This window comes from Hetaerina americana, unplaced genomic scaffold (assembly GCF_022747635.1).
Source record: "Hetaerina americana unplaced genomic scaffold, ioHetAmer1.1.p SCAF_118, whole genome shotgun sequence".
Classification (NCBI taxonomy): Eukaryota; Metazoa; Arthropoda; class Insecta; order Odonata; family Calopterygidae; genus Hetaerina; species Hetaerina americana.
The window spans coordinates 28,672-53,763 of NW_027286270.1; the positions used below are offsets into that span (position 1 = coordinate 28,672).

A 25,092-nucleotide genomic window follows, 5' to 3' on the forward strand; every position below is an offset into this window, starting at 1 on the left:
AAGATTATCAAGTAATTGTAATGATAACCGCAATAGATTTTGATTCTGATTCATCCAAGTACTTCCTCCGGGTGCAATGTAACAATGAATTGGTAAAATTGTTTCTGATCCTCTGAATGAGCGTGAGTTTCTTGCCATCCCTATCATCAGAAATTTAATTATTTCACCTACCAATGAGAATGGAGAATTAAGTTTGTAAACTACTACTGTGCATGGAGGATGTACGAAGTAAAAATGGGGCCAACTTATTCCAGCAGCGAGAGTCATAAAGATGAGGCAAAATCACTTTCCATGCTTTGTAGTTACTTTCCCTGCATTCTGGTGACCGCTGTGCATAGGGATGGACTCCTCATTTCGGTTGGCTGACTGAGATGGTACAATACGTAGTAATCCCCAATAAGAAACATAAAAACAACATCACCAACCTTGTATTTTTTATCTCGCGTGAACAGCGTGTCCATTATGAGTGTTCCTTCTAATCCATGGCTAAATGAACCATCCCAATGCCCTAACTTTACCACTGCCCCCATGCATACAACTAGCAATTCAACGATAATCCTCCTCACCCTCAACACAAATGGATGACTGACACTTTACCGTAGTTATTTTCAACTAAGTTTGCAGGAGTATGCAAGCAAAATGATTTTACGCAGCTTATGCCTAATGCCCTCTAATAAGTCACCCAAACTACACAATAAGACTCAGTCCAGATGAAGCTGGAGTAGCTGGGACCAGATTACCAACGATTTACTGCAGTGTATTTGAATCCAACCAATATTTATGTTCCCTTAAGTTATAGAACCTTTTTTTATTAGGTATAGAATCATGACTGTATTTTGTTTGTATATCTTTAAGGCTCTGATTCATGTGAAAGTTAATCTAGAAACTTACCAATTAAGATCCAACCTCCATAACTATTCCACAAGAGGTAAATCGAATCTAAATACTACTTATTGTAGATTGTCATTAACTTACCACACATTTCACAATATGAACATACGACTGTATAACTATCTGCCTACTCAGTTGAAATCAGATGGTATCCAGAGTTTCAAGAATAGGGTATATACCTGGTTACTTGCTCACCCACTATACTCATGGGTTGTACCATTTTTAAAATGAATACAGTATTATTATTATTATTATTATATTTAGCTCAGAATATATAACTTTGCACAATTACTTCAGATTATTACTGTCTTAATATCTGCAGAGCATTCATTCTATTTTCTCAGGATAATACAACACTAGCTTCACAGCACCCAAAGTGAGGAAAGGCTACTTCGCCGCAATTGCCGAGCATTGAATATTCACTGCAGGAGAAACCTTGCGCCATTCTGACATTTGGGGATGACCTAACGAACGTTTTTGCTCAAACATGGTTGAAGAACCAAGTTGTCTTACAAGAAGAAAAAACAAAAGTAAGTAGTTCTTATAATTTTCTTAATTATTTAATTTCACCCGATTCATTTTAATTGAAGCATGGAGATATTTTATAAAAATTATTTGACCTTAGCTAAAGCTTCTACCATTGAATAGTCAAATGCTATTTTCAAGGCAATTTTTATAAAAATTATTTGACCTTAGCTAAAGCTTCTACCATTGAATAGTCAAATGCTATTTTCAAGGCAATTATTATAAAAATTATTTGACCTTAGCTAAAGCTTCTACCATTGAATAGTCAAATGCTATTTTCAAGGCAATTTTTATAAAAATTATTTGACCTTAGCTAAAGCTTCTACCATTGAATAGTCAAATGCTATTTTCAAGGCAATTTTTATAAAAATTATTTGACCTTAGCTAAAGCTTCTGAATAGTCAAATGCTATTTTCAAGGCAATTATTATAAAAATTATTTGACCTTAGCTAAAGCTTCTACCATTGAATAGTCAAATGCTATTTTCAAGGCAATTTTTATAAAAATTATTTGACCTTAGCTAAAGCTTCTGAATAGTCAAATGCTATTTTCAAGGCAATTATTATAAAAATTATTTGACCTTAGCTAAAGCTTCTACCATTGAATAGTCAAATGCTATTTTCAAGGCAATTTTTATAAAAATTATTTTAAACAACGCAAAAGAAAGACAAAACAACTTTCGCCAAGGCTTGATATTTCATGTCTCCACACAATTATGTAGGGAAACTGCCTTAGATGTTGCTTGTTCTTCTTCTTCTTCATAATACCCCGCAAGCCGCCGTAAGGGCGTGTGGCGGGGGGTGTTAGGTCACCAACCGTAAAAAGGAAAAATACCACATGCAAAAAAACAACACGGAAAATTACACCCACAGCAGCGCACACACTCATGCAAAAATCCCTTCATCCAATACTCATGCAAACACATATACCGCAACACAACTAAAAAACTGCACCCCATGATGCAGCACGAAAGCCATCCTACAACACGGAAGCCAGGACACAACAAGAAAGAAATTGAAACATCACTACCACATGAAAATGCACCACGAAACACTCTACCCCCTAAAGAGTCTGTAAAAGGCGACCCAACGTTGCAGGTAGCAGGAATTTCCCCCCGCGGAGAGGGACGAGAGATTGAAAGGAAAGAGACTTAAAAACAGATGAACGGAACACGAATGAGGTCATTCGGAAGGAATGGGTTATTATAGCAAAACACATAAGGTTAGTGGAAGAGCATGCATTTAAATACAACTAATTATTCCCTAGACGCTGAGGGTGGCAAGTGGAATTTTTGCTATCTATAACCATGCAGTTGCTATCCCGTATTGTCCGTGGGAAGGAGTCCTTGAGTCGGCTAGTTCAATCTTCTCCATCACATAAGGGAACGCATTCTCAATGCACACAGAGACAATTGCTTCTCTGGCATACCAACAAATATGGAATTCACAAATGTCACCCCTTAAATGCCATTCAATGGACATAATTGTAGCACATGATAAAGAAATCCATTTCTGGAGCAGGTCTTGGTCGTCTAGCCTCTTGCCTCTTGGCCCTATCCAGTAAACAAATTCATTTTGGAGTCAATACTGTTCTTAACTCAGTATTAATTTTGAAATGGGAGAAAATGTACGTATTCTACCACTCTCCTTCCGTTCACTGAATCCCATCACCCTCCCTCGTCACAATACCTGTCTTCGTCGTCACTGTCAAGTTGCGTGCTGACAGGCACCGCCAGCAGCTGCCTTGAGTCGTCCTCCAGGAACGACCGATCTATCGCCATGCCTCCTTCGGGGACAAACTCATCCAAACTAGAGATTGCATCCGCAGATGATTGCTGTTTCTCCAACTTCCCATCGGCTAACATAGAAAAATGTAAACACAGTACAATATATGGGCGGGCCAGAAAAGTGCAAAAAGGCAACTCTACTTACACACCTGAATTAAATCTAATACAAATATAAAAGCTTGTTTTGGAGCTCTCCCCCGGAAAGAGAGACTCAACTGGTTTGCAGACAATAATTCCACCAAAGGAGTTATTCATTTGAAATCACAACTTAAAAACAAGCTGCTTTTCTACGGAATTGACTTAATGAATTTGGATTCAACGCATGCGACCCTTGAGTAATAGAATGGAAGCACGGCAGCAAGTTTCGATGGCGAGTGCTTCTGATAATTGAAGCTCCCTTGCCCGGAATTCTTCCCCACATTGTGTACAAGGGCAATCAATACCCACCATTCCCTTCGGCCAACCCCACATCCTTGGGGGCCTTCCCAAAGAGTTTGGACATGAAGCCGCCCTGATTGCCACTGCCCGCTCCCTTGGCCAATGAATCAACTGCGGACTGAGTGTCCCTGCCGTCCCCTGCTCTCGACTCTAACAACTTGGCCTCTTGTTGGCTTGGATGATCGTCGGGTGTTTTGGGGCACAAAGGTGGGGTCACGTTGGGACTCACTGCATTAGCCAAACCTGCAGGGGAAAAATTTAACATTAACTTCATCTCTTTTACGTTCCTGAACAACAAATTATACATATTCTCAAAGCAAAATTTTAGTTCACCTTAAAATTTGCAAATTAAAAATTCTTCTGGATGGTAGTCAACCAGTTTTAAGTCATGGTTAATGAATGCATTAAGGCTTTCTTTTTCATCGTAAAAACATAGTAACTCCAAAAACGTACCACGAAAAATAGGCATTACAATAAAGTGTGCATATATTCAACTCAAGATAAACTGAAGCCAGGGCAGCATAAAGTTAAAATGAATTTCCCCGACCTGGATAAATCACTTGTTAAGACCACGAGCAATCTTAAATTGACAGTAAGATGCGTAAAAAGTAGCAGGCCCTTGGTGTACACCCTTGTAAACTAAAATTTGTTTCTCCTGGTAGAGAAGTAACACTTGGTGTTCCCCACGGTTTTGTACTAGGTCCTATTTTATTTTTCATTTATATCAATGATCTCCCAGATAAGCTTAAGTTCATTAAGGGGATAGACCCAATACTGTATGCTGATGATACAAATATCATTGTGTCAGCCTCCTCAGTAGACAGTTTGACAGAAAGAGCAGCTGGAGTAGCTCAGATTTTCAACGAATGGTGTCTTCATAACTTTCTAAAACCCAATATAAATAAGTCCAGCCTGATTTGTTTTACTAATAAAAAGAAAGTTTCATCTGCAATCTCAGTAGATGTAGAAGGTGTGAGCATTCCCCAAAATTCCAGTACCCAATTCCTGGGAGTAATCCTGCATAGAAACATGTCTTGGGAGGAATACATTTTCAAATTACGTAGAAAGTTAAGCTCCCTATGCTTCCTCATTTGAAATGTTAGATATTATGTAAATTTAGAGGTCCTTCTATCCATTTACTATGGTGAATTTTATTCTCATTTTGCTTTTAGTATCCTCTTCTGGGGTTCGTCTCCCCATGTGGGCAAAGTCTTGAAAATCCAAAAGAGGATTATACGTATTATGAGCAATGCTCCTTGCGATGCACTGCAGAAACCTCTCTTCAAAAGACTTGGTTTATTACCAGTACCTTGCATATATATATTTAATGTCATCTTACATGCAAAGGGTAATATTTCCCAGTACAAGTCCAACCACAATTACCATAGTCACTATACAAGGACCTGCAATGACCTGCAATGACCAACCATTTGTCAGGACACGCAATACTGCTCGTGGGCCCAAAGCAATGGGCTTAAGGTTATTCAATAAACTTCCCCGTGAAATCAAATATGAAACAAAAGTACCTGTTTTCAAGAAAATACTATTCAACCAATTAAAAACTAATATGTTCTATTCTGTAAATGAATACCTGGAATTGTTGCCACGCATCAATTCTGGCTTAACCGATTAATATGTAATTATACTAGTGTATTGGTATGTATATACATATATATATTGTATCTCTTCTAAAATTGTGAAATTTATATCGGACGTGTCCTATATTTGTGTATGTATGAATATGCAACAAATCTCCAGACAAATAAATGTATTGTTATTATTACTATTACTATTATTATTATTATTATTGTAAATGGTAAACCCTTGCTCATCCGGACTGTTTCTGATCATGCAGAATGGGTGGTTCCTTGTGGGGTCACAAGATGGCTGAACTGAAGCACTGGGCTGAAAAATATTTTACTAACAAGTTTTCCTGCACATGATTGGAAACTGTATGTAAGTAATTCATCGTTTTCCCAGTAGTATTGTAATTACCTGCCTTTCATGCATGCATGTATGTAGTAATATGTATTTATCTCTTGTAATTTACTAGTACAATTAATAACTGTATCAGTAAATTTATTAATTACCACTGCTTTTGTAACTTCTGAAACACATATTAAATTATTCTGAGTCCTGGCATTGAAATGAAGCTTCAACTGGGCTAATTCTTCAGGAGGGGGTGAAACCATCGACTGTGGCAAATGTGATGAAAAATATGTGGTAAGAAGAGGAAGTTTATTTCCACTCCACAGGATTCGAACCCAAAGATTATCAGGAACCTTTTAAGTCTGCAGGGGATAAAAGGTTCTCAAACTTGATGCTCATGCCCAGAATATGAACCAGAAGCCTGAGGAAACAGATTGACTGAAGTTGAAAAGCAGGAAGAAGATGCCCTTTGGTGGAAGGGGCCACAGCAATCAAGTGATGATGGAATTCGTGGCACTGAAATGGGTAGACGGCATCACTACAAGTAGTGGCTGATTATGGTGGTCTAGATGGAGACAGTGTCCATGATATAAAAGAGTGCCAGGTGAAGCCATGGGTGCCCAAAGTGATGCCATTGGACCATTTAGGATAAAATTGCTCAGACCAATGGCTGAACATGATTATCAATTAGGTCAACCGCCAGTCCCAGTGGCGGAAGGGTGACATCATCGCTTGCCAACCCAGAGGTCGGAGGTTTGACTCCCACCTATGTGGATTTTCCTCCATCTAGAGCTTGGGTGCATGTAATTGCCTTCAATGTAATGTCTAAGGGTTAGGTGGAAGAAGGGACTACAAGTCTCAATCTCACCCAATTAAGTCAATAAATAAATGAATGAAAACTATAACGAAACAAACCTGGGCCTGAGAGCTTTGCCAGATGATGCACACATTTATGAAGTTCATCAAAGGTTCACCAACAAAAAATCAGCAAGGGTTTCCACGCTCCCATGTGCTAATGCAGATGGCGGCCACAAGCGAAAGTGCGTCGCACGGAAATTTCAACAATCCAGACGTCAGAGTAAGAAATAGTGAACTCCCTCTACTTTATAGGCATCAGGCAAGTAAGTTTTTCACTGGAGTTATAATAACAGACTGGGTTTACTTCAGGCACTTAATCTCCAAAGTTGAGAAATACCAAGCCTATTTTCTGGGAATATTGGAGAAGATAAGAGGCTCGCATAATGATTAAGTCCTTCCAATTGAAAGATTACAGTGCCTAGCACATCCACGATGAAATTAAGCTGTTTATGGAAATGATTTGATATGGTTGTAGGGTGGAAAAGGAATATTCAAACTGGCAGGCACGTGTCCCTATCACGGGCGATTCAAAAAGTGGAAGACCACCACTCACGGAGGATGCTGCCACAGTGAAGAAAGTGAAGATGACTTCATCCTCATGTATATTAGAGCAAAGAGCAAACATCCAAATGATCGTGAATGAGAAAGATCTTAGCTACGGGGGTGTGTGGAAAACTATTCACAAAAGAACTGCACATGACAAAGGTGTCAGCACTTTGTGTACGACGACTATTGTCTCCTTTTCGGAAACAAACATGCCACAACCTGCAATTGTGACCAGAATCGACGGGCAAAGAAACGCTGGGATAAACGTGTAACTCTGAATGCTGACTACGCCGAAAAGTCTTGAGAACATTAAATAAAAATTAAGTTTCTATCTTGATTATTTCTCTCATTAGAATGCTGTTTAAGTTTCACTTCAATCCATCGCATGGTTTCATTGTCGTAGTTGGGTGAAGCAACTAACTGTATTTATTTAGAAAAATGGGGATAAATTAGTTGCGCGTGGTGATTAAACACTTCTATTTAAAAAGGTTAGACTGCAAGCTGACTACGAGGGTTGCTCTTTATATTTTCAGCCTAGTAATGAAAGGACAGTAATTTATTGTTGAAAATGGCTTTGTTGTTTTTCGACGTATTCCCAATGATAATCAATACACTTTTGCATGCGCTCAAGCAAATTTTCAAGACACTGTTTCCACTTTGATTGAGGTGCCTCTCAAACATGGTTTTTGAATGAATCAACGACTTCTTCAGGGACCGGGAAATGTTACCCACGCAATTTTTTCTTGATACACGGGCATAAAAAGAAGTCATTTGGTGCTAAATCAGGGCTGTGCAAAGGATGACCCATCAAATTGGCCGTTTTAGTCATCAAATAGGTAGTTTGTTGTTTCAGCCGATCCGTGAGAGCTTGCATTGCCATGATGAAGGATGATCCTTTGTTGCAGCTTCTTTTTCCGTACTTCACCCGGCACTTCTGGCAAACAAATGCTCCTCCACCATTCCAAATTCACTGCTCTACGCTGCTCTAACAGTACGGTCACCACACGTCCAGTTATTCCAAAGAAACAGGAGATTGTTTACTTCGTTGTGCTTTGTGCACGAATCACTTTTGTTGGATTTGGCTCGTCTTGCAATACTCATGCAGTGGATTGCTGTTTTGTTTCCGGCTCACACGCATAGATACAAGGATTATATGTTATACACAGCTTTTGATGCACCGCTATCGTATTTGTTGAGAATTTCTTGGCACCAATCGACACGGGCATCTTTTTGAGCTTTTGTCAAATTACACGGGATCCAAACGCGAACAAATTGTTTCCACAGCTAAATGTCAATGCAATATCTTAGTGATGCTCGTCACGCTAATCCCAAGAAGGTGCCCCAATCTCACGATGAGTCAAATGGCGATCTTCCTCAACTAGTACTTCTTGCACAGCGTTCAATGTTTTCTGGCGCAACAACCGATTTTGGACGACCTTCTCAACTATCGCCGCTGACCGAACAGTGGCTGGCCATGATGACATTCGTTCAGAGAGCACCAGCATTTCACAGCAGCGGAAGATGGGGCTTCGTTGCCAACAGTGGAAGTAAGTTGATCGATGCACTCCTCTCTTGAGAATCCACGTCGAAAGTCGTAAAAAATCATCGCACGAAATTGTTCACGAGTTAACTCCATTTTTTCGCTGAGCCAAAATTTTCAAGTCGCTGTAAACAACACAAGTTATGATCAAATGACAAAATGCTCTCAATAAATATAGCGTTAAAACGGTCAAACTTTCAGATGGAAACGGCAGATGGCACCTAAGGCACTTAGTGGTATCACGGCTCAAAATATAAATAGCAACCCTCGTATTAACATCATGTCCAATTTAAGTGAACACGTATTAAAGAGTCACATGCAGTGGTCAACAATCTGATTAGCCAATGAGGAAATTAGTAGCAAATACAGAGTCCATAAATATAATCAACTTTGAAAAAAAAAGTGTTCCAATGCATTCCAGAGTTTTTAAGCAAAATGTTTCCCAGGTTTACAACCTTGATCAAAAAGTTCCCGGAATAACCACCGTGTGGCGCTCCCATCGTTCCGATTTGAGTTCTGTTTTTTTTGTTAAATTGGTACATCTGTTGTTGATATTCCCTTTAAATCTTAGTGTCATAACTTGACATTTGCAAAAGTTACGTAGCCAAGAGTACATCTATCTCTGTGTGTGTTGGCGATTTTTTACAATTTCAGAAATGGATTTAAATTTGCAACAACGAACTTGTATTAAATTTTGCGTAAAAAATGGATTTAGTGGCGCACGGACGTTGGAAATGTTGGAAAAGTGTTTCGGCAACGATTCTCTAAAAAAAACGGTCGTTTACCAGTGGCACGAGCGGTTCAGAAGTGGTCGTGAGTCAATCGAAGATGATGAACGCAGTGGCAGACCATCGACATCGAAAGTCGGTGAAAAAATTGATAAAGTAAAAGAAATGTTGGTCAATAACCGCAAATTAACCATCAGAGAAATAGCGGAGGACTTGAACATTGCCTATGGATCCGCCCAAGACTTTGTGGTTAATGATTTGGGTTAGCAGCAAAGTTGGTGCCAAAAGACCTCAATTTCATGCAAAAAAGAGACCGTGTTGACGTCGCAAAAGACATGATTTGCGAGGCTGAATCCGATCCCACATTCATCAAAAGGATCATTACTGGAGACGAGACGTGGGTTTATGAGTACGACACGCAATCCAGACATCAGGCAAGTGAATGGCGTTCACCAAATGAGCCGAGACCAAAAAAACCACGTCGTTTTCAGTCAAAAAAGAAGGCAATGCTGACGGTTTTCATGGATTACAACGGTGTAGTGCATCATGAATTTTTGCCAGAAGGCCAGACAGTAAACAAAGAGTATTATTTGGGCGTTATGAGACGTTTGCGTGAAGCAATTCGCCGAAAGAGACCAGAAATGTGGGCAGAAAACTCGTGGATTTTGCACCATGATAACGCACCGTCGCACAGTGCTATCATTATTCGTAATTTTTTGACGAAAAATGCAACAAATACCATCCAACAGCCACCGAATTCCCCTGATTTGGCTCCCTGTGACTTCTTTCTGTTCAATCGAGTTAAAAAACCATTACGGGGAACGCGTTTTAGCAGCCGAGAGGAAGTAATGGAAAAATCGCAGGAAGCACTGATGGACATACCGAAAACCGAATATAAAAAATGTTTCGAGGATTGGATCAAGCGCTGGCATAAGTGTGTTGCAGTCGATGGGGATTACTTTGAAGGGGACAATATAGATTTAGATGAATAAACTTGTATTTTTAATTTTCTGAATAAATTATAGGAAATTTTTGATCAAGGTAGTATAATAAAATATAGAATTCAGCCCATTTCAATTGCCTTATGCAAACAGATGAGTCAAAATTAAGTCATCAAGTCGTCACACTGAAACATAGACAGAGCAACTTCATCCGTTCATTGAAATTTAGTTTCTTTTTGTAGTCCATTTGATGGTTATTTTCCCTACAGTACTTTTATAATTATTAATACATCAAGTTAAATACAAGCCAAGTATGGTCCGATAGCTTAAAGTTTCAAATGGAAGAGAAAATAATAATTGAAAAATGGAAAGCTGAACTTCCACATTGATTTCCACACATGCTGCCTTCAGTAGGCTCCAAATAATATTGAGTCTCCAGTTCAGTAGCCTAGCGTTTTGATTGGGACGTTGCCCCCTGAGAACTGACCGATTAGGCTGGCAGTGTGTGGAGTGGCGGGGAAGGAAGAGCTCTTCTTCATGGCTCCCAGAGGCTCTGGGCGCGGCATCTGCCCCTGCTTCCACGACTGGCCTGCCCCAGGGGCGGAGGAGGGTGGGAGGGGGGAGGGAGGGTGGAGCGCGGGCAGTTGGGCTCCTCCGCTGGGCCCTGCATTCCCGGGGGCATAAGACGAGAAAGACTGCCCTTGGGCACCCGTGGTCTCTGCAGCGGCCCGCCGCCGTGAAGTCAGAAGCTCCAGGAACCTTTCAGCAGGAATAAACAAACAAGAACTGAGCAAAGTGATCTGAAGATGTTGTTAGCGATCAAGTTACATCCCACAGAAAGGAAATTTTTATTTACTCTGGTTTAAGGCAGCCAGCATACTCAAAGAGTACATGAAGCATTATGATATTGGGAGTAATTTGTCAGTGCTTGACTATCTGATGGAGCAGGAATTCATATGGAAGTGGATACAAGCTGTAAGAGGAAATGCATTACGCCATTCCATCAGAGATTAGCACATTTAATTCACAGTATTCCATCTGGGTGCGTTATTTTTTCTGATTACCTGAAAACACACCATCTTCCAGTAACATATTTCTGCGGTAAATTAGCAAGTAAAGGATATCAATGCACGTGACTACCTTATTTACATGTTTGGTTCAATCAATAATTGAAAATATCTAAGAAGTGTTTTACCCATTGTCCAGTTCTCTTCCAATTACAGCTAAAACTAAGAAGAGAATTTTACTCCATTTGGTGCTCCTTGAGATCAGATAGAATATGATGAAAAGACAAGTCTAATGCCAGTATCATTAAAATTTCCTTCATCTTTACAAGAAACTATTCCTCAAGTCCTCTCCTAATCCTGTCTGAAATATCAGTTTCTGCCAAAGCAGTAAAGGAGTGGAGTGCAAAGGAATAATGCATTGCTTTCTTCAAAAATGATCCTTTCATTCCCACAAATAGACCCTACAATAATTGTGATCTGATCAGCGATTGACAATCAGGGCTCTTGCTGATAAATTTTCTTGTTGGAAGCACCCTTATTTACGTGATTGTAACAGAAAAGCTAAATCACAAATTGTGTTCAAGTTGGGTACCAAAATTATTTACCAACCAATAGAGAGAGCAAAGAATGTAGGGTAGATGAGCATTTTTGGAGCTATATCGACGGTCCTGCCCTTGAACCTAGCGACTACTTCCTCTCCTTGCACTTGAAACGGTGGCTTGGTAGACAACGGTTCGAAGATGATGAACTCAAGACTGCTGTTGTCAAATGACTCAATTGCCAAGTGGCAATCCTCGATACTGAGTAATTAAAGAAGCTGGTGAAGCATTATGAAAAGTACTAACAAATGAACGGTGATTATGTAGAAAAGTAAAGAATGGGAGAAGACAGGGATGCATTCCACACGCACCAAAAAGTCATCAGTAAAATATATTCCATTAAAAACGCTTTCTGAGATAATTTTCTTATTATACTTTATGTGATGCTCTTTTTCAAGGCATGACACATACGTTAATAAAACACATACGTTAATAAGTAACTTTGCTGTGAGATAAAAATCTCACCCTATCTCGAAACTCCCTCTTGGGAATAAAATCCACTCTCCCATTTCCCACCAGGGTCAGGGCACTCAATTCAAATCCATTTCGTGCATCAGCACACAAGCCAAACCTCAGTTAAAGGGAATCATGACGTTTACTGTGCTAAATGACTTCTACATGCCGGCACAGCAACAGAGGGAATAAAATTTACTATAGCCGCAATATCAACTAACAAAGCTCTCAGTAAAAGACTCGGAGAGAGGTTGTATAACATGAAGTGTTTTGCATGAAAATGAAGAGTCAACAGGAAAACCCTATTTTCATTATTGTGAAATCGCAGCTATCAAAGTTGAACAAAAATGAGGCATGACTGTAATTCCACAGCACGTGACTCAAAACAGTCCAATTCACCCACTTGTCATAGTCAGCTTCATCACTGGTCTGGTACAAATCCAACTCAGCAATGGTGAGCTCCGTTTCCCTGGCATTGGTCGCCAGTTGGGCTTCCAGTGTGTCCCTCTGCAATCTCAGGAATGGCACATTGAGGAACCGATGCAACAGGCGCAGACCAAAACCATTTCGCATAGAAGACTCCGCATACCGAACGATGGAGCCAGGAGGTCTGTAAGGAGAGGGGAAAAAACCTTCTTCGTGGATCAAGGGGAAGAGATAACACCATTTCTGGCACACAGTCACTTTTTCCACACGCGAATGGGAGACGGAGAGTTCAGATGAGCAGTGTTAGGAAGAGGAAGGAGCAAGGCACAGCAGTCCATCATCATCAATGCTGTTCAACATATATGTGGAGGAAATGTTTAAAGAGGGATGGGAGGAGCTGGAGATAGGAATCAAAGGCGACGGGGGAACTCATAAAATCAATTAGGCTGGCTGATGACAAAGCATCGGTCCGTCAGTAAGCCACGGGGCTAAAAGGATTGTTGAGTGAATTGGAAAGGCAGTGCAATATATACGGGATGAGAATAAATGTGAATGAAACAAAGGTTATGTAGTTTTCCAGAGGAAAGCTAAATTAAACATTAAAATAGGTGAGTAAAAACTAGATTAGGTGGAAAAGTTAATGTATCTCGGAAGTGTTTGGGACCGAAACACCACTGTGAGAGAGAGGAGAAGAATTTAGCAAGGCTGTCACCAGAAGGAAATTAATGACGGGGACATTGAGAAAGGATTTTAAGAAAAGGTTCACAGTGAGGGAACATGGTCATGGGCAGTGGACAGAAAGGAAAACAGAGGAGGAAGTGCTGGGTATGGGGGGGGGGGGGGGGGAGATGATTTGGGAGGATGTAAAGTAGGCAGGAAAGATGGATTCAGAGCATTTTGACGGGCAAAGGGATGTTGAAGACTGTTATAGAGAGGAGAACGTAAGGCAAGCGAAGAATGGGCAGGAATGGAATGGCATCGGAGGACCCTGGATGGAATGAAGGGAGGAGGGAAATGTGTGGAATTGAAGAGGGGGCTCGCTGCATTGTGGGATGATGGGTTGTTTTGTTAGGAGAGGCATTGTAATTGCCACTTTACCATTTGGTATCGTATGTCCATTTAAAACCTACCTCAACTTGTAGATAACCTAAAATAATAACAATAATAAAAGGAAAATATGGAATTCTCATGGTCAATAATAAATCACAGTTACACATTAACGGAAACCAACAGATATCACAAAAATGCATGAATCAAAACAATAAATACTATCGACAACTTTAGATCTTGTTATCAACATTAAAAACTTTTGAGGAAGCCGACGTATTTCAAATTTATTTTCTAAAAAGTATATCGAAGTTTCAAAGCATTCAATATTTTTTACAATACTAATTTTCTAAATATTTTAGGGTACAGGGAAGAGAGAATAGCAGGGATAATCAAGAGTTCACTTTACATAGGAACGTGGAGAGCATTAAATTATAATAACACTGCAGGAGTAACACTCGAAGAAATCAGAGCGTAACCTAATCCAGTTAGGAGAGTAATTACCTGTTAAGTCCTTCAATGAAGTACGTGACTGTGTCTGATGTCACTGTTCTATGGTGCCCCATATCGCAGTGATTTGCCAGGACCAAAATAGGAATGTGGTGAGGAACCTTGGGCAGTTCACGAACCACATAATCAAATGTCCTGCGTTAAAGAAAACATATTTTGGAATCACTTCTTATAAAACTAGTACAACAGTGCCCCAATCCTAACTCTTCATACAAAAAAGATGGCTAAATCTTGAGTGGCATATTTTGGAATGCTCAAGGCCAAGGTTAATAAATGAGCACAAGATGGAGCAGTGAAAATCTGCATCACCTCAGTCCTCTTGGCGAGGCGGTGTACTGTGGTGCGGGTTTGGTGAGCCAGAGGCCCGGCACTCGAGCAACTCCCCACTCTCATATCCACCGTGAGGAGGAAGGATCCTAGGAACCATTACCTTGGCACGATATTTTAAGAGTTTTGTATGTTAACTGATTCTTTGGCCGTAGAGTACATACAGGGTTCGTCCGGAAAATAAGTGTACTGACTCCTGGGCTGGGCGCGCCGCTCCAGGCGCGCCCAGCACCGCTCTGACGGGCTGCCATTGGAGGGGGGTATGTTGGCAAGCGACGCTGAAAAAGGCAGTCGGCTCTGAGCTGTGGTGTAGTGAGGAGCTCTGTTAACGCGAACCTCCACGCTCGACCCACGTCACGGAACGCGATGCCGAAGTTTTTGGAGCAGCGTTATTCCATCAAATTTGCGGTAAAGCTTGGGAAATCGTCTACTGCAACTGTCGCTATGATTAACCAGGCTTACGGGGAGTCAGCCATGTCCAGAAACATGATCTTTCGGTGGCACAAGATGTTCGTGGAGGGCAGAGAAGAGGTCGACGACGAGTCTTCGAGAGGTTCCCGATGATGCCTTCGCGGGAGCGTTCCAGGAATGGGAACAAGTGTATCGACTCACAAGGGTCCTATTTTGAGGAATATTAGCTTAAGATATGTAAAAGTGTAATAAATTTTTTTTCCTGAGCTCAGTACACTTATTTTCCGGACGAACCCTGTACATACATATATACCCGTAAACTAGATGAAGGCAAAATATTTATTAACCTATGAACCGACATAATGTCAAACTGTAAGCAGTATGTGGTTGGGTACGGCATGACAAGTCAGCCAGGCACGTCCAAGTTAGCACACTCACCACGGTTCATCCTCCCCACCCTGAAAACTTTTGAATGCCCTCTGATGATGGACCTTTGGGCAACAAGATTTCATTTTTCCCTACCATTAGTTCCTGTGACGGTCGAGGCTTTCTCATTTGTATAGGCAAGACATCATCATGGGGAACTGGTTGAGTCAACTTGAGGGAAGAATGGGGTGGCCCACGCAAATGAGGGGTGGCAAACAAATGACAAGCACTTTTTCGACATGATGCACAGGAGTTTGAGGGAGAATGCGAAAAGGGAAATGCACGAGGATGACCTCGGACAAATGGCGGTGGACAAGCCACAATGGGAATATAACCAAGTTCAAACATTGGTGACACGGAACTTTGGGCAAAGCATTAAGGAGCTTGGAAGAGGGCTTGAACGTGGTCAACTGAGGTTGGTCGAAGGCCACCGAGGTTTGAGGGCTGACCCTTTCTTAGAGAAGGAACAAATACTCGGAGAGACTTGATTGGTTTCAGAGAAATGCGGAATGATTGCCTGAACTTGCGGTGATAAAGGTGTTGAAAAGTTTTCAGGCAAGTCAATGTCTAGTTTCACTACGGGATGATTTCATCGAGGAATACACTTGTAGAAAAGATTTCCTCCCCTCTGTGAACACTACATTACATTGGGATATGCTTCTTAGGGCTTGAGGAGAGGGGAAATACATGAGTGATTTTGACACTATCATACGCGTCATAAATAGAAGAATTGAAGGGTCCCTCAATCAGGGCGACCAGCAATGAAATGTTTTCGAGACCAAGGTTTATGTATCAGGGTTTCTCATGAATGAAATAATCATTTTTCAATGACTTATGCCTCCGATTTCACTGCCTTGTTTTCCCAATGAAATCCAAACAGACACTTCTACATTTACACGTACCAATATTTCATCAAGTGAATGAAAGACATTAAGCAGGTGAGGTGGGAGAAGGAAAAGGATAGCCGTGATGGAAGGAATGAAGAGAAGCAAAGGAGAGAATGTAGAATCAAAGAATGGTTTGTTGCAGTGAAGGGGGTCGGGTGGCGTCTTGTGCGGTGAGACCGAGAAACACAGCGGTGTCAAATCTTCATTCATCCTAACCCATCTTGACCAGTAGACTACCAAATAGCAGTAATAATATTCAATACGATATCAGAAAAGTACACTTTCACATAGCAGAGTTTACAGGGAGAAGTTCTAAAACAAACCTTTTTTTTCACATTCTATCACCATTAGATTTCACCAATTTGACACAATTAATTCAGATTTTGTTCAAATAATAATAAACCCAAAATGGTTAATATCCATTGAAAATCAAACCACTACTAAATGAGGTATTCAGAAAAAAACAAACTTAGCGATTTGTGCATTTGGTGACTAGCACTCACCAGCTCTTGGTCACATCCATCATGAGCACGACGCCATTGGTTCCCTTGTACACATCCAGGAACTGCGCATCGAGAGCAGCCTCCTCGGGGCCATCCTCGGGGCCTCCCCCCTCCACACTCCCTCCCCTACCGCCCTCTTCCCCCTGTGCACCACACTCCGAGCCCAGCTTCAGCCCCTTCAGCTGCCGGCGCTTGCGCCCGTGGTCCACTACGTCCCACACTTCCACCTTCACCACGTCCTCCGTTGCCTTGTAGCTCCACTGGATGCTCGCAACCTGCGCAACCGTCCAAGACATTCATTACTGCTCGGCCGTTTGGCATGAAGTGCACGCCAGAGACCCGATTCCACCCGGGCAAGGGCTCCACCAATGTGACTCCCAAATGACTATGGCTCCTCTATGCCACCCACCCACACACACACACACACAAACACAGTGTCCATGAATGGAGTCATTCCAACCTCTTTCAGAAACCTAAGGATAACCCACGGTTGGCACCAATGAGACTCATTCTCCAACTACCTGATATTGTCTGCAAACAAGAATCTAGACTGGAATCCTCATATCGGCATAATGAATACAAAATTAGCTAAGAAGCTAATTAGGTTGAGCTAAACTGTCTGGTTGGAGCAAGACTACGGATCATATAAATTTCAGTAATGGATTTCATATGATCCAGGGTCTTATCCAAATTACTTCTCTGGATGTCTCGAAATTGACATATTATGGCAATATTCAATTTTACTGGCATGTGGAAACTTCTTTTGGATTTTACTCCAGCATGGCTAACAAAGCTTTCTCCATGCAGAAGAGAGCTATTGATGCAATTGCAAATTTAACCATTGAAACAACAGGAGGCCATTGTTTCAGGAATTTAAAATGATGACACTGCAAGACATTTAAGCATATCTTTCGATGTGTCATACTCGTGACAATGTACCCATCCTTATTGGCTTAACCCTTCAGTTCGTCACCCTCGGGCTTATTTCAGGGAGAACATAAGAAGCTGATCGCCAGTGACATCAAATGGTGGTGCACATCATTGCACTTCTCTTATAATGTTACCAATTAATGTGATACCCAAATCTGCAGAAATTCAAAACACTAAGTAAACTGCCGTTGCTAGAGAAATGCTATTATACAGCAAATGGTTTTGAAAGAGAAGGAGATATGTGTTGTGATAGTGGAGTCGCATATTTCTCTATTTTAAGTTAAGCCGCTGAAACCAATTAATTTCCCTGAATCCCACACGGTCATTAATAGCCGTAAATAATGGCAACATTTCCGTCCAATTCAACGTGCTGACTATTTTTTTAAGCAACAATCATTCAATATTCAATTCACAGGGAATGAACTGTGGATCGCAAACCCATACTAACAAGGGAACGCATATTCACCTGTATTTCCTCAGTTGGAATATATTCCTCCACAAACATTCCCCCTTGCAGTCGATGGAATAAGCACGTCTTCCCAACATTCCTATCTCCTTTGATGATGATTTTCACTGAAATGAAAAGTGTTCATGAGTCTCACCAAAACACACTTCTGAATTTCATTCCAAAATACGTTAGTTGATTTTATGAGAGATTTTCCACAAACTTTCAGCTGAACAACAGTGGAAATAATGAGGATAATTATGAGGCATTTTGCTAAATGAAAAAGACTTTATTGCAAGATGACAATGGCAGGAGCTCACAATTTTTTTTAATTCACAGTCTTAACAATATATTGAGGGAAGCTTAGTGGAGGGCACGCACAAATCATTGTTCAATCAAGTCAAGGTCTTAAGAATATGAGTGAGGTGTTCTTGGCTCAAGAAAAAATTGGTAAACTTCAAGTACATTTACCATAATGTTGCGTACCCACAAATTCTCACGAAAATAATGATGATCTCATAATTTAATAATGAATATGTAAATTAAATTCAGAGATGACATCATGAAATCTGATAAAAACAAAGAGGACATTAATTTACCCATTACAAATGCAAAAAATATTAAGTTTAGACATCCCAAAATATATCGTTAAAGCACAAAAAAATATTTTGCTAAAACCTGTTTATTATATTCTATTATAGTCTACTCATTACCACAAAAAGTTTCCCTTGAAATTAAGAATCAGGCCTGAAATTGCTCAATCGTTACGAAATGTATTCAAATGGATGTTCCAATCTAGAAACTGGTTATTGTTTAATCAAAACTCACTAAATCAATCAAAATTATATGGCTCACATATTTATACTCTTTTCAGATATATGGTTATGGTTTATGGTTATGACGTGGAAACTAAAGCTCAATCATCCCAATGGAAGCTGCAGCACGAGCCAAGACCGAAAAAAGCTTTGGTTGAATGTGAAAGTTATGCTTACAGTTTTCTTCGATTGCAGGGGCGTGGGACATAATGAGTTCTTACCACAGGGTAGAACGGTAAATAAGGAATATTACCTGCAAGTCACGTGCAATTTGCGCGAAGCAATCTGCCACACACACCCAGATTTGTGGAAGAACAAAAATTGGCTTTCGGACCATGACAACGCCCCTGTTCACACACCGTTGCTTGTGCGCTGCAAATTCTTGGCCATAAAAACACACTAATTATGCTGCAGCCACCACATTCCCCAATTCTGACCCCCAGTGGCTATTTATTGTACCCGAAACTGAAGAGGCCCATGTAGTAAGGACGACGCTACGCTACGATTGACGAGATAAAGACTGCGTAGAAGGAGGAGCTGAACAAGATCACAAAAAATGATTTTTTGAAGTGCTTTGAGAATAGGAAAAAACGTTGGCACAAGTGCATAATATCGACAGGCGATTATTTTGAAGGGGACAAAACAGATATTAATGAATAAATAAGTAATTTTTGAAAAAACACAAAAGTCACGACACTTTTTGAACAGACCTCGTATAAGTTGGGAAGTAGACTTCTTCGAAGGATACCCCGACCAATAATTTGTTAATGAAGTATTTTCTTTCTAATAAAAAAGTCCAGGAAATGTTTGGACAGACACGCCTCATAGGATCTATATTTAGAGGATATTAGGCCAGCAAACCTAGACTTAGAAAGAGAATGGGAAGTAGATGGGGACAGTCTAGGCCCACGAACACTTGATGGCAAGATGGAGAAAGAATTAATAGAATTGAAATGAAATATCAAAAGCTATGGGGATCAATACCACCCCAGTGGATCCCAATTTATTCGATCCCTACTCACACAATGCGCTCCTCAACTGCAGATACCCCTTTTAAATTAAGATATCCTCCAAAACACTCAGGTGCCCAAGGCATTAGCTGGCACACCCTCTCCATCCGCACAATTTGCTTCCCAGGAATTCGGTCCTTCAAGCATATCCTCTGGGAACTCTTCCCATCCTCACCAAACACGAGGCTATGGCAAACTCACTGCCTAAATGTACCTCCGTCACTTTTAAATGACCCGCCAATTTATTTGACCAATTGAAATCCACCGAGCTCTTGTCGAAATCCTCCTCCACCACTCATTGTCAACGATCTTGACTTAACAATTCCCCCTTGCCACCCCAGTATTCCCTCATGCACGTACCATACCATGTAGAAACATGACTACACCCCTGCACCATGAGATGGCGCTTGTGGGAAGGTGAAAGGTTTTCTTTAAGTAAACCTCATCTCTCGTTAAAAGCAACCGTGCGCTTGATTGAGAGGCTGGTTTGGTGCTTTTCCGTCAACATTCAGATGAGTTTCTGCATTGATACGTAACTGTGGATGAAACATGACTACACTCATGAGATAAATGAACAGTCGACACATTTGACAGTTTCTCAAGGCGATCTCACTATGTAGCAGGTGGTGAAATCGGCTGATGAGGTGATGGCCACAGTTTTTTGGGATACATGTGGAATCATCTACATCGATTACTTGTAAAAAATACAAAGGATCACTGGAGAGTATTATGCATTGTTATTGCAATGTGGCAAAGAAAAAATTCTCCTCCATCAAGAGGGCACACAGGTGCACTTACGCACAGTTTAGATGGTGAAAAATATGGAATAAAAGTCTGAACTTACACAACGTCCACCATATTCACTGGAATCAGACCCAAGTGACTTCTCTTTAGTTCCAAACTCGTAAAAATGGCTCGACATCAAATGATTCATATCAAACACGGAGCTTATCGCCAACACAAATGCGTATTTACAGGATTTGCTTAAATTCTACCTTTATGATGGCTTAAAACATTGTGGTAAGAACCATGCCCACTGTGGGAATACCATTTTGCCTCCAGTTGACCCACACCCCTCGCGATCACCCAGAATTCCAACAGGTAAGGCAGGCCTTCAAAGGACACAGGCATCCACCACATTAAACAATAATTCGATTGCCTATCCCAACAAAACAACCCAAAATCAGGCACAGCAATAAGCCCCTCTTCAATTCCACATTCTTCCTTCCTCCCTTCATTCCGTCCAACATCCCTATCCTATTCCTTCCCTTTCCTTGTTTGCCTAACATTCTCCCCTCTATTACAGTCTCCAACATCTCACTCACTGCCAATCAAAAAGCTTCTCATTCATTTTGCCTCGCTCCTTATGATTTCAGCCAGTAATCCTTTCTCTTCCTCCACTACACACACACCACTTCCTTGTTTGTTTCCCTTCCTGTCTTTTCCCTTCATACTTATTCACATACTGCACCTATCACATTTACTTTCTAATGTGTTCAGCAATGACCATTTGGCTGACTTACTAATTCAATCATGATCACCCGCAACTTCCCGCCAACTTTCACTCCCACCTGCAGTTATTCCCATTACTCTTTCACCATTTTCTTCACATATACCTGGAAAAGGTGAAAATATACCCATTTCACCCCACACTTCCCAGCACTGTCCAATTCTTCCATCCATCTGCTATTTCACCCGAACAGTCTGAGACATGTACAGGTTGTGGATAAGTAATTTGTCACTCAAACCAAACCCGATCTTCTGTAATACACTGAATTATCCTTCCAAATCCACTCTATTTAATTCCTTTTTCAACATTTATGAAACAATTCACACCCTCATTGGACCAATATTTCTCTCCATGAGCAACCTCATCACCACAGTTGGATTATGCGTGCCTCTCCTCTTAGTGGTAGTATTTAGGGGTGGAGGCGACCGACAGCTGAGGTCACTTGTGCCATTGGGGATGGACAGAAAAGGAAGAACGGTGGAGAAAAACCCGGCATCGCCACTAGCCTACTCGTAACGAAAGGCTCCAAGGGGTCTGCAATTTAACATTCCATCCAACGGATGGCGTACTTACTCAAAGTGCCCTCCACAAAGCACCTCAAGTAGGGATCGGGATACCACTGAAAAAAATCTGCCACCACCAGGATCCGAATCGAGGCCCTCTGGGTGGGAAGCCAGTACATTGGCCACAGTACTACCCCGATCCCCTCATGCCTCTCTCCTTCCTTGACCCAAACTGATCATCCGCATGTCATTATCCCCGTACGTAATCATTTGCCCTGCTCTCCATCCTCTTATTGATTATCCTCAGCATCGCTTTGGCTCCGAGCAAAATCAAAATTTTTGCTCTGTAGTCCTCGAATATGTCTGCTTTTTCCTTTTTTGGAATATGAACTAACACTGATCCAATGAAATCTTCCACCCCAGATTCTTTCTTCATAAATGCTACAAACTAGTCCATAAAAACTCTTCCTCTCACCATTTCCCAAACCTTTTAAGTACTTCCACAAGAATGTTATCAACCACCATGTCTAATTTGGTTTCAATGTCCTTCCCATCCCACCATCGAGTAAGCCTGGAACCAAGTTGTTCTCCTTTATGTTATATTCTCTTTCTATTCCTAAGCTTGTGGGTCAAATTTCTTTACCATGTAGTTCCTCTATATATTTCTTCTATCTATCTTGAATCTTAACTTGTCTAAGTAATATTTTTCCTACCTTCTCTTTGATTATTTGCAGGGATTTTCCCTTCTTACTCGAAGGCAATGTTTATCCTTCCTGTGGGGAGCAAAATTTTAACATCTTTGCACTGCATCTTCTATCATGCTTCTTTCACTGCGTTTGTATCCTGCCTCAGTTCATCATTTAACCCTTGGCACTTCCTTCAAACTACCTTCGTTTACTTTCTTCAGCAAATATTTTTTCAGTGGTACCTCGATCCCTCCTTTATTTGTTTATCGACTTCATTGGGTGAGGTTGAGGCTTACAGTCCCTCCTACCACCTAACCCTTACATTAAAGACATTACATTGAAGACAATTACATACAGCCAAGCCCTAGATAGGAGAAAATCCACCTAGACGGGAATCAAACCCACGACCTCCAGGTTGGAAGGCAAGGATGTTACCCTGCCGCCACCGGGGCCAGCTTTAGGTGCTTTGTGGAGGGCACTTTGAGTTAAACTACGGACCCCTTGGTGCCTTTTGGTCATTAGGAGAGGGCTGATGCCGATGCCAGGTTTCTCTCCACCCTTCCTCCTTTCTCATCCATCCCTACTGGCGCAAATGACCTCAGCTGTCCGTCACTTCCCCTCAAACTGCTACCACTACATTCCTTCCATTTCATCTCGCATAGACCTATTTTTCTATATTTCCTCCTTCCCATCTCTTGCTTTATATTTTCTAATTTTCAAGTTGTCTGCACCATTTCAAATAAGTTCCTCTTCTATCAAGTTTACTCCTTTTCCTTTGCCCTGTGCGCTGCTCTCTCTTTGCAAGTACTTCATGAGATGATGACCATGGAAGCCTTGCCTCTCCCGCTGCCACACAGCCAATTGGGCTGAGCCACATAGTTGCCGAGACTTATTTTCATTATGCTGTCCATCATTGTAGCGAGGGATAAATGGCTGAGGGGGTTTCCTGCCGCCTTCTTTAATAGTGTTTCCAATGCGACACCCTCACTCAAATGGCTGCCCAACAGAGGTTCGATGCCTGGGCACTAATAGACACTGAGGGGACTTTGCTCTTGATCTCTAACACTTTGACCTTACTGACATGGATAAATCTACCAGGGGCAAATATCATTCCTCTGGCCTGCACAAGTCTAATGGCACTCAAAGCACCCAAACCCTTTAATCGCATCAAGGGAGTGCCAATGGGGATGGACATGAGCTACAAAAAACAGGCCAAATCCTCTAATTGATAATGCCCTAGCCAGTAAACAACAAGACTTCAGGAAAATGCAGCTTCACTCTTACTACCCTGGCTCTATTTCAGCATCATATCACATTACTTTCACAACATCAGGACCAGGTCAACAGCATCTACTCTGACTTTACCAAAGCCTTCCATTGGTAGAGTAATATCCTATTACTACATTATTTTAAGGTCCATTGCACCTCTGACCCTCTTTTTTCCTGGCCGAAGGTATCTCTAAAAGACTAAAATACATATTTGAAAATCAATAACTAAAAATTCTACGCTTTTGTAGCATTATCTGGTATTCCCCCAAGGGTCAAACCTTGAGCCTTATTGGATTAACACTGTGCAACTCATTTTTTTTTTTAATTTAATAAATACGTACATAATAGTACGTCAAAATACCTCACTTGGGTATGTGGGTAGGTTCAAGTTTCCAACCCACAACCAATGCCGTTGGGTTTAAGAGTTTCAGCAAACAAAATTAATCGTAATGAGCCAATGAAAATACCCACTGCCCTAATGTACCTCTTTTCACTGAGACAGATGGGATTTTAGAAATATATAAAAAGCAACAATATTCCATATTTTCTACACTATAAATCTTGTTAAATGGCATGGCACATACATTACAGTACGTGTGTTAAGAAATCAAACAAAATTAGACAGATTACTGTTATATTGGACGCCTCGTGCAAACTTTCTCTGCAATGAGTGGGACATCGCCTGAAGACCTGGACGAGGACCGGGTGTTCCAGTGACACCTGTTCCACCGCCATCAGCCTTCCCTGTAAGGCGTTTGAGAGCCGAAAACATCTCTGCGGAAGATACTTTTCTACGAAGAACACCTCAGGAAATGCATCTGTGAAAGGCACAATTTCAACGTGAAATGTAACGTTTCACTGAGAAAATCATACTAGATTAAGTGAACTCTAATTAAGCTACATATCCTATGAAAATAAATTCATATTCCACTCTTAAGAGATTACTTCAATCTCCCAAAAATGATAGGTAATTCTCATAGAAAAGAGAAAAAGAAATGCCAGTTTGGAATACGTAAAATATTCCAAACTGACATTTCTATGAGGTGGAAAGGGGGCCAGTTGAGTTACCCGCACAAAATGAAAACTGCTAGAATTTAATCTGGAATATTTAACGAAGAATAGAGATAGAAATGAATTCCATCCATA

At 41.0% G+C, this 25,092-nt stretch overlaps 1 protein-coding gene across 2 annotated transcripts in view; it reads right to left on the reverse strand.

Annotated features, from left to right (window-relative positions):
- LOC139685586 (rab-like protein 6) overlaps positions 1-25,092 on the reverse strand; it is a 33,185-nt gene that overhangs the window by 7,624 nt on the left and 469 nt on the right. For both annotated transcript variants that reach the window (XM_071582525.1, XM_071582524.1), the window contains exons 2-9: positions 24,577-24,764; positions 18,175-18,281; positions 16,779-17,053; positions 14,219-14,359; positions 12,645-12,851; positions 10,670-10,941; positions 3,650-3,883; positions 3,105-3,273 (exon numbers count right to left, since the gene is read on the reverse strand). In XM_071582525.1, coding sequence (XP_071438626.1) covers positions 3,105-3,273; positions 3,650-3,883; positions 10,670-10,941; positions 12,645-12,851; positions 14,219-14,359; positions 16,779-17,053; positions 18,175-18,281; positions 24,577-24,718 — 1,547 coding nt within the window. In that variant the 5' untranslated portion in view covers positions 24,719-24,764. The remainder of the gene's footprint in view (positions 1-3,104; positions 3,274-3,649; positions 3,884-10,669; positions 10,942-12,644; positions 12,852-14,218; positions 14,360-16,778; positions 17,054-18,174; positions 18,282-24,576; positions 24,765-25,092) is intronic.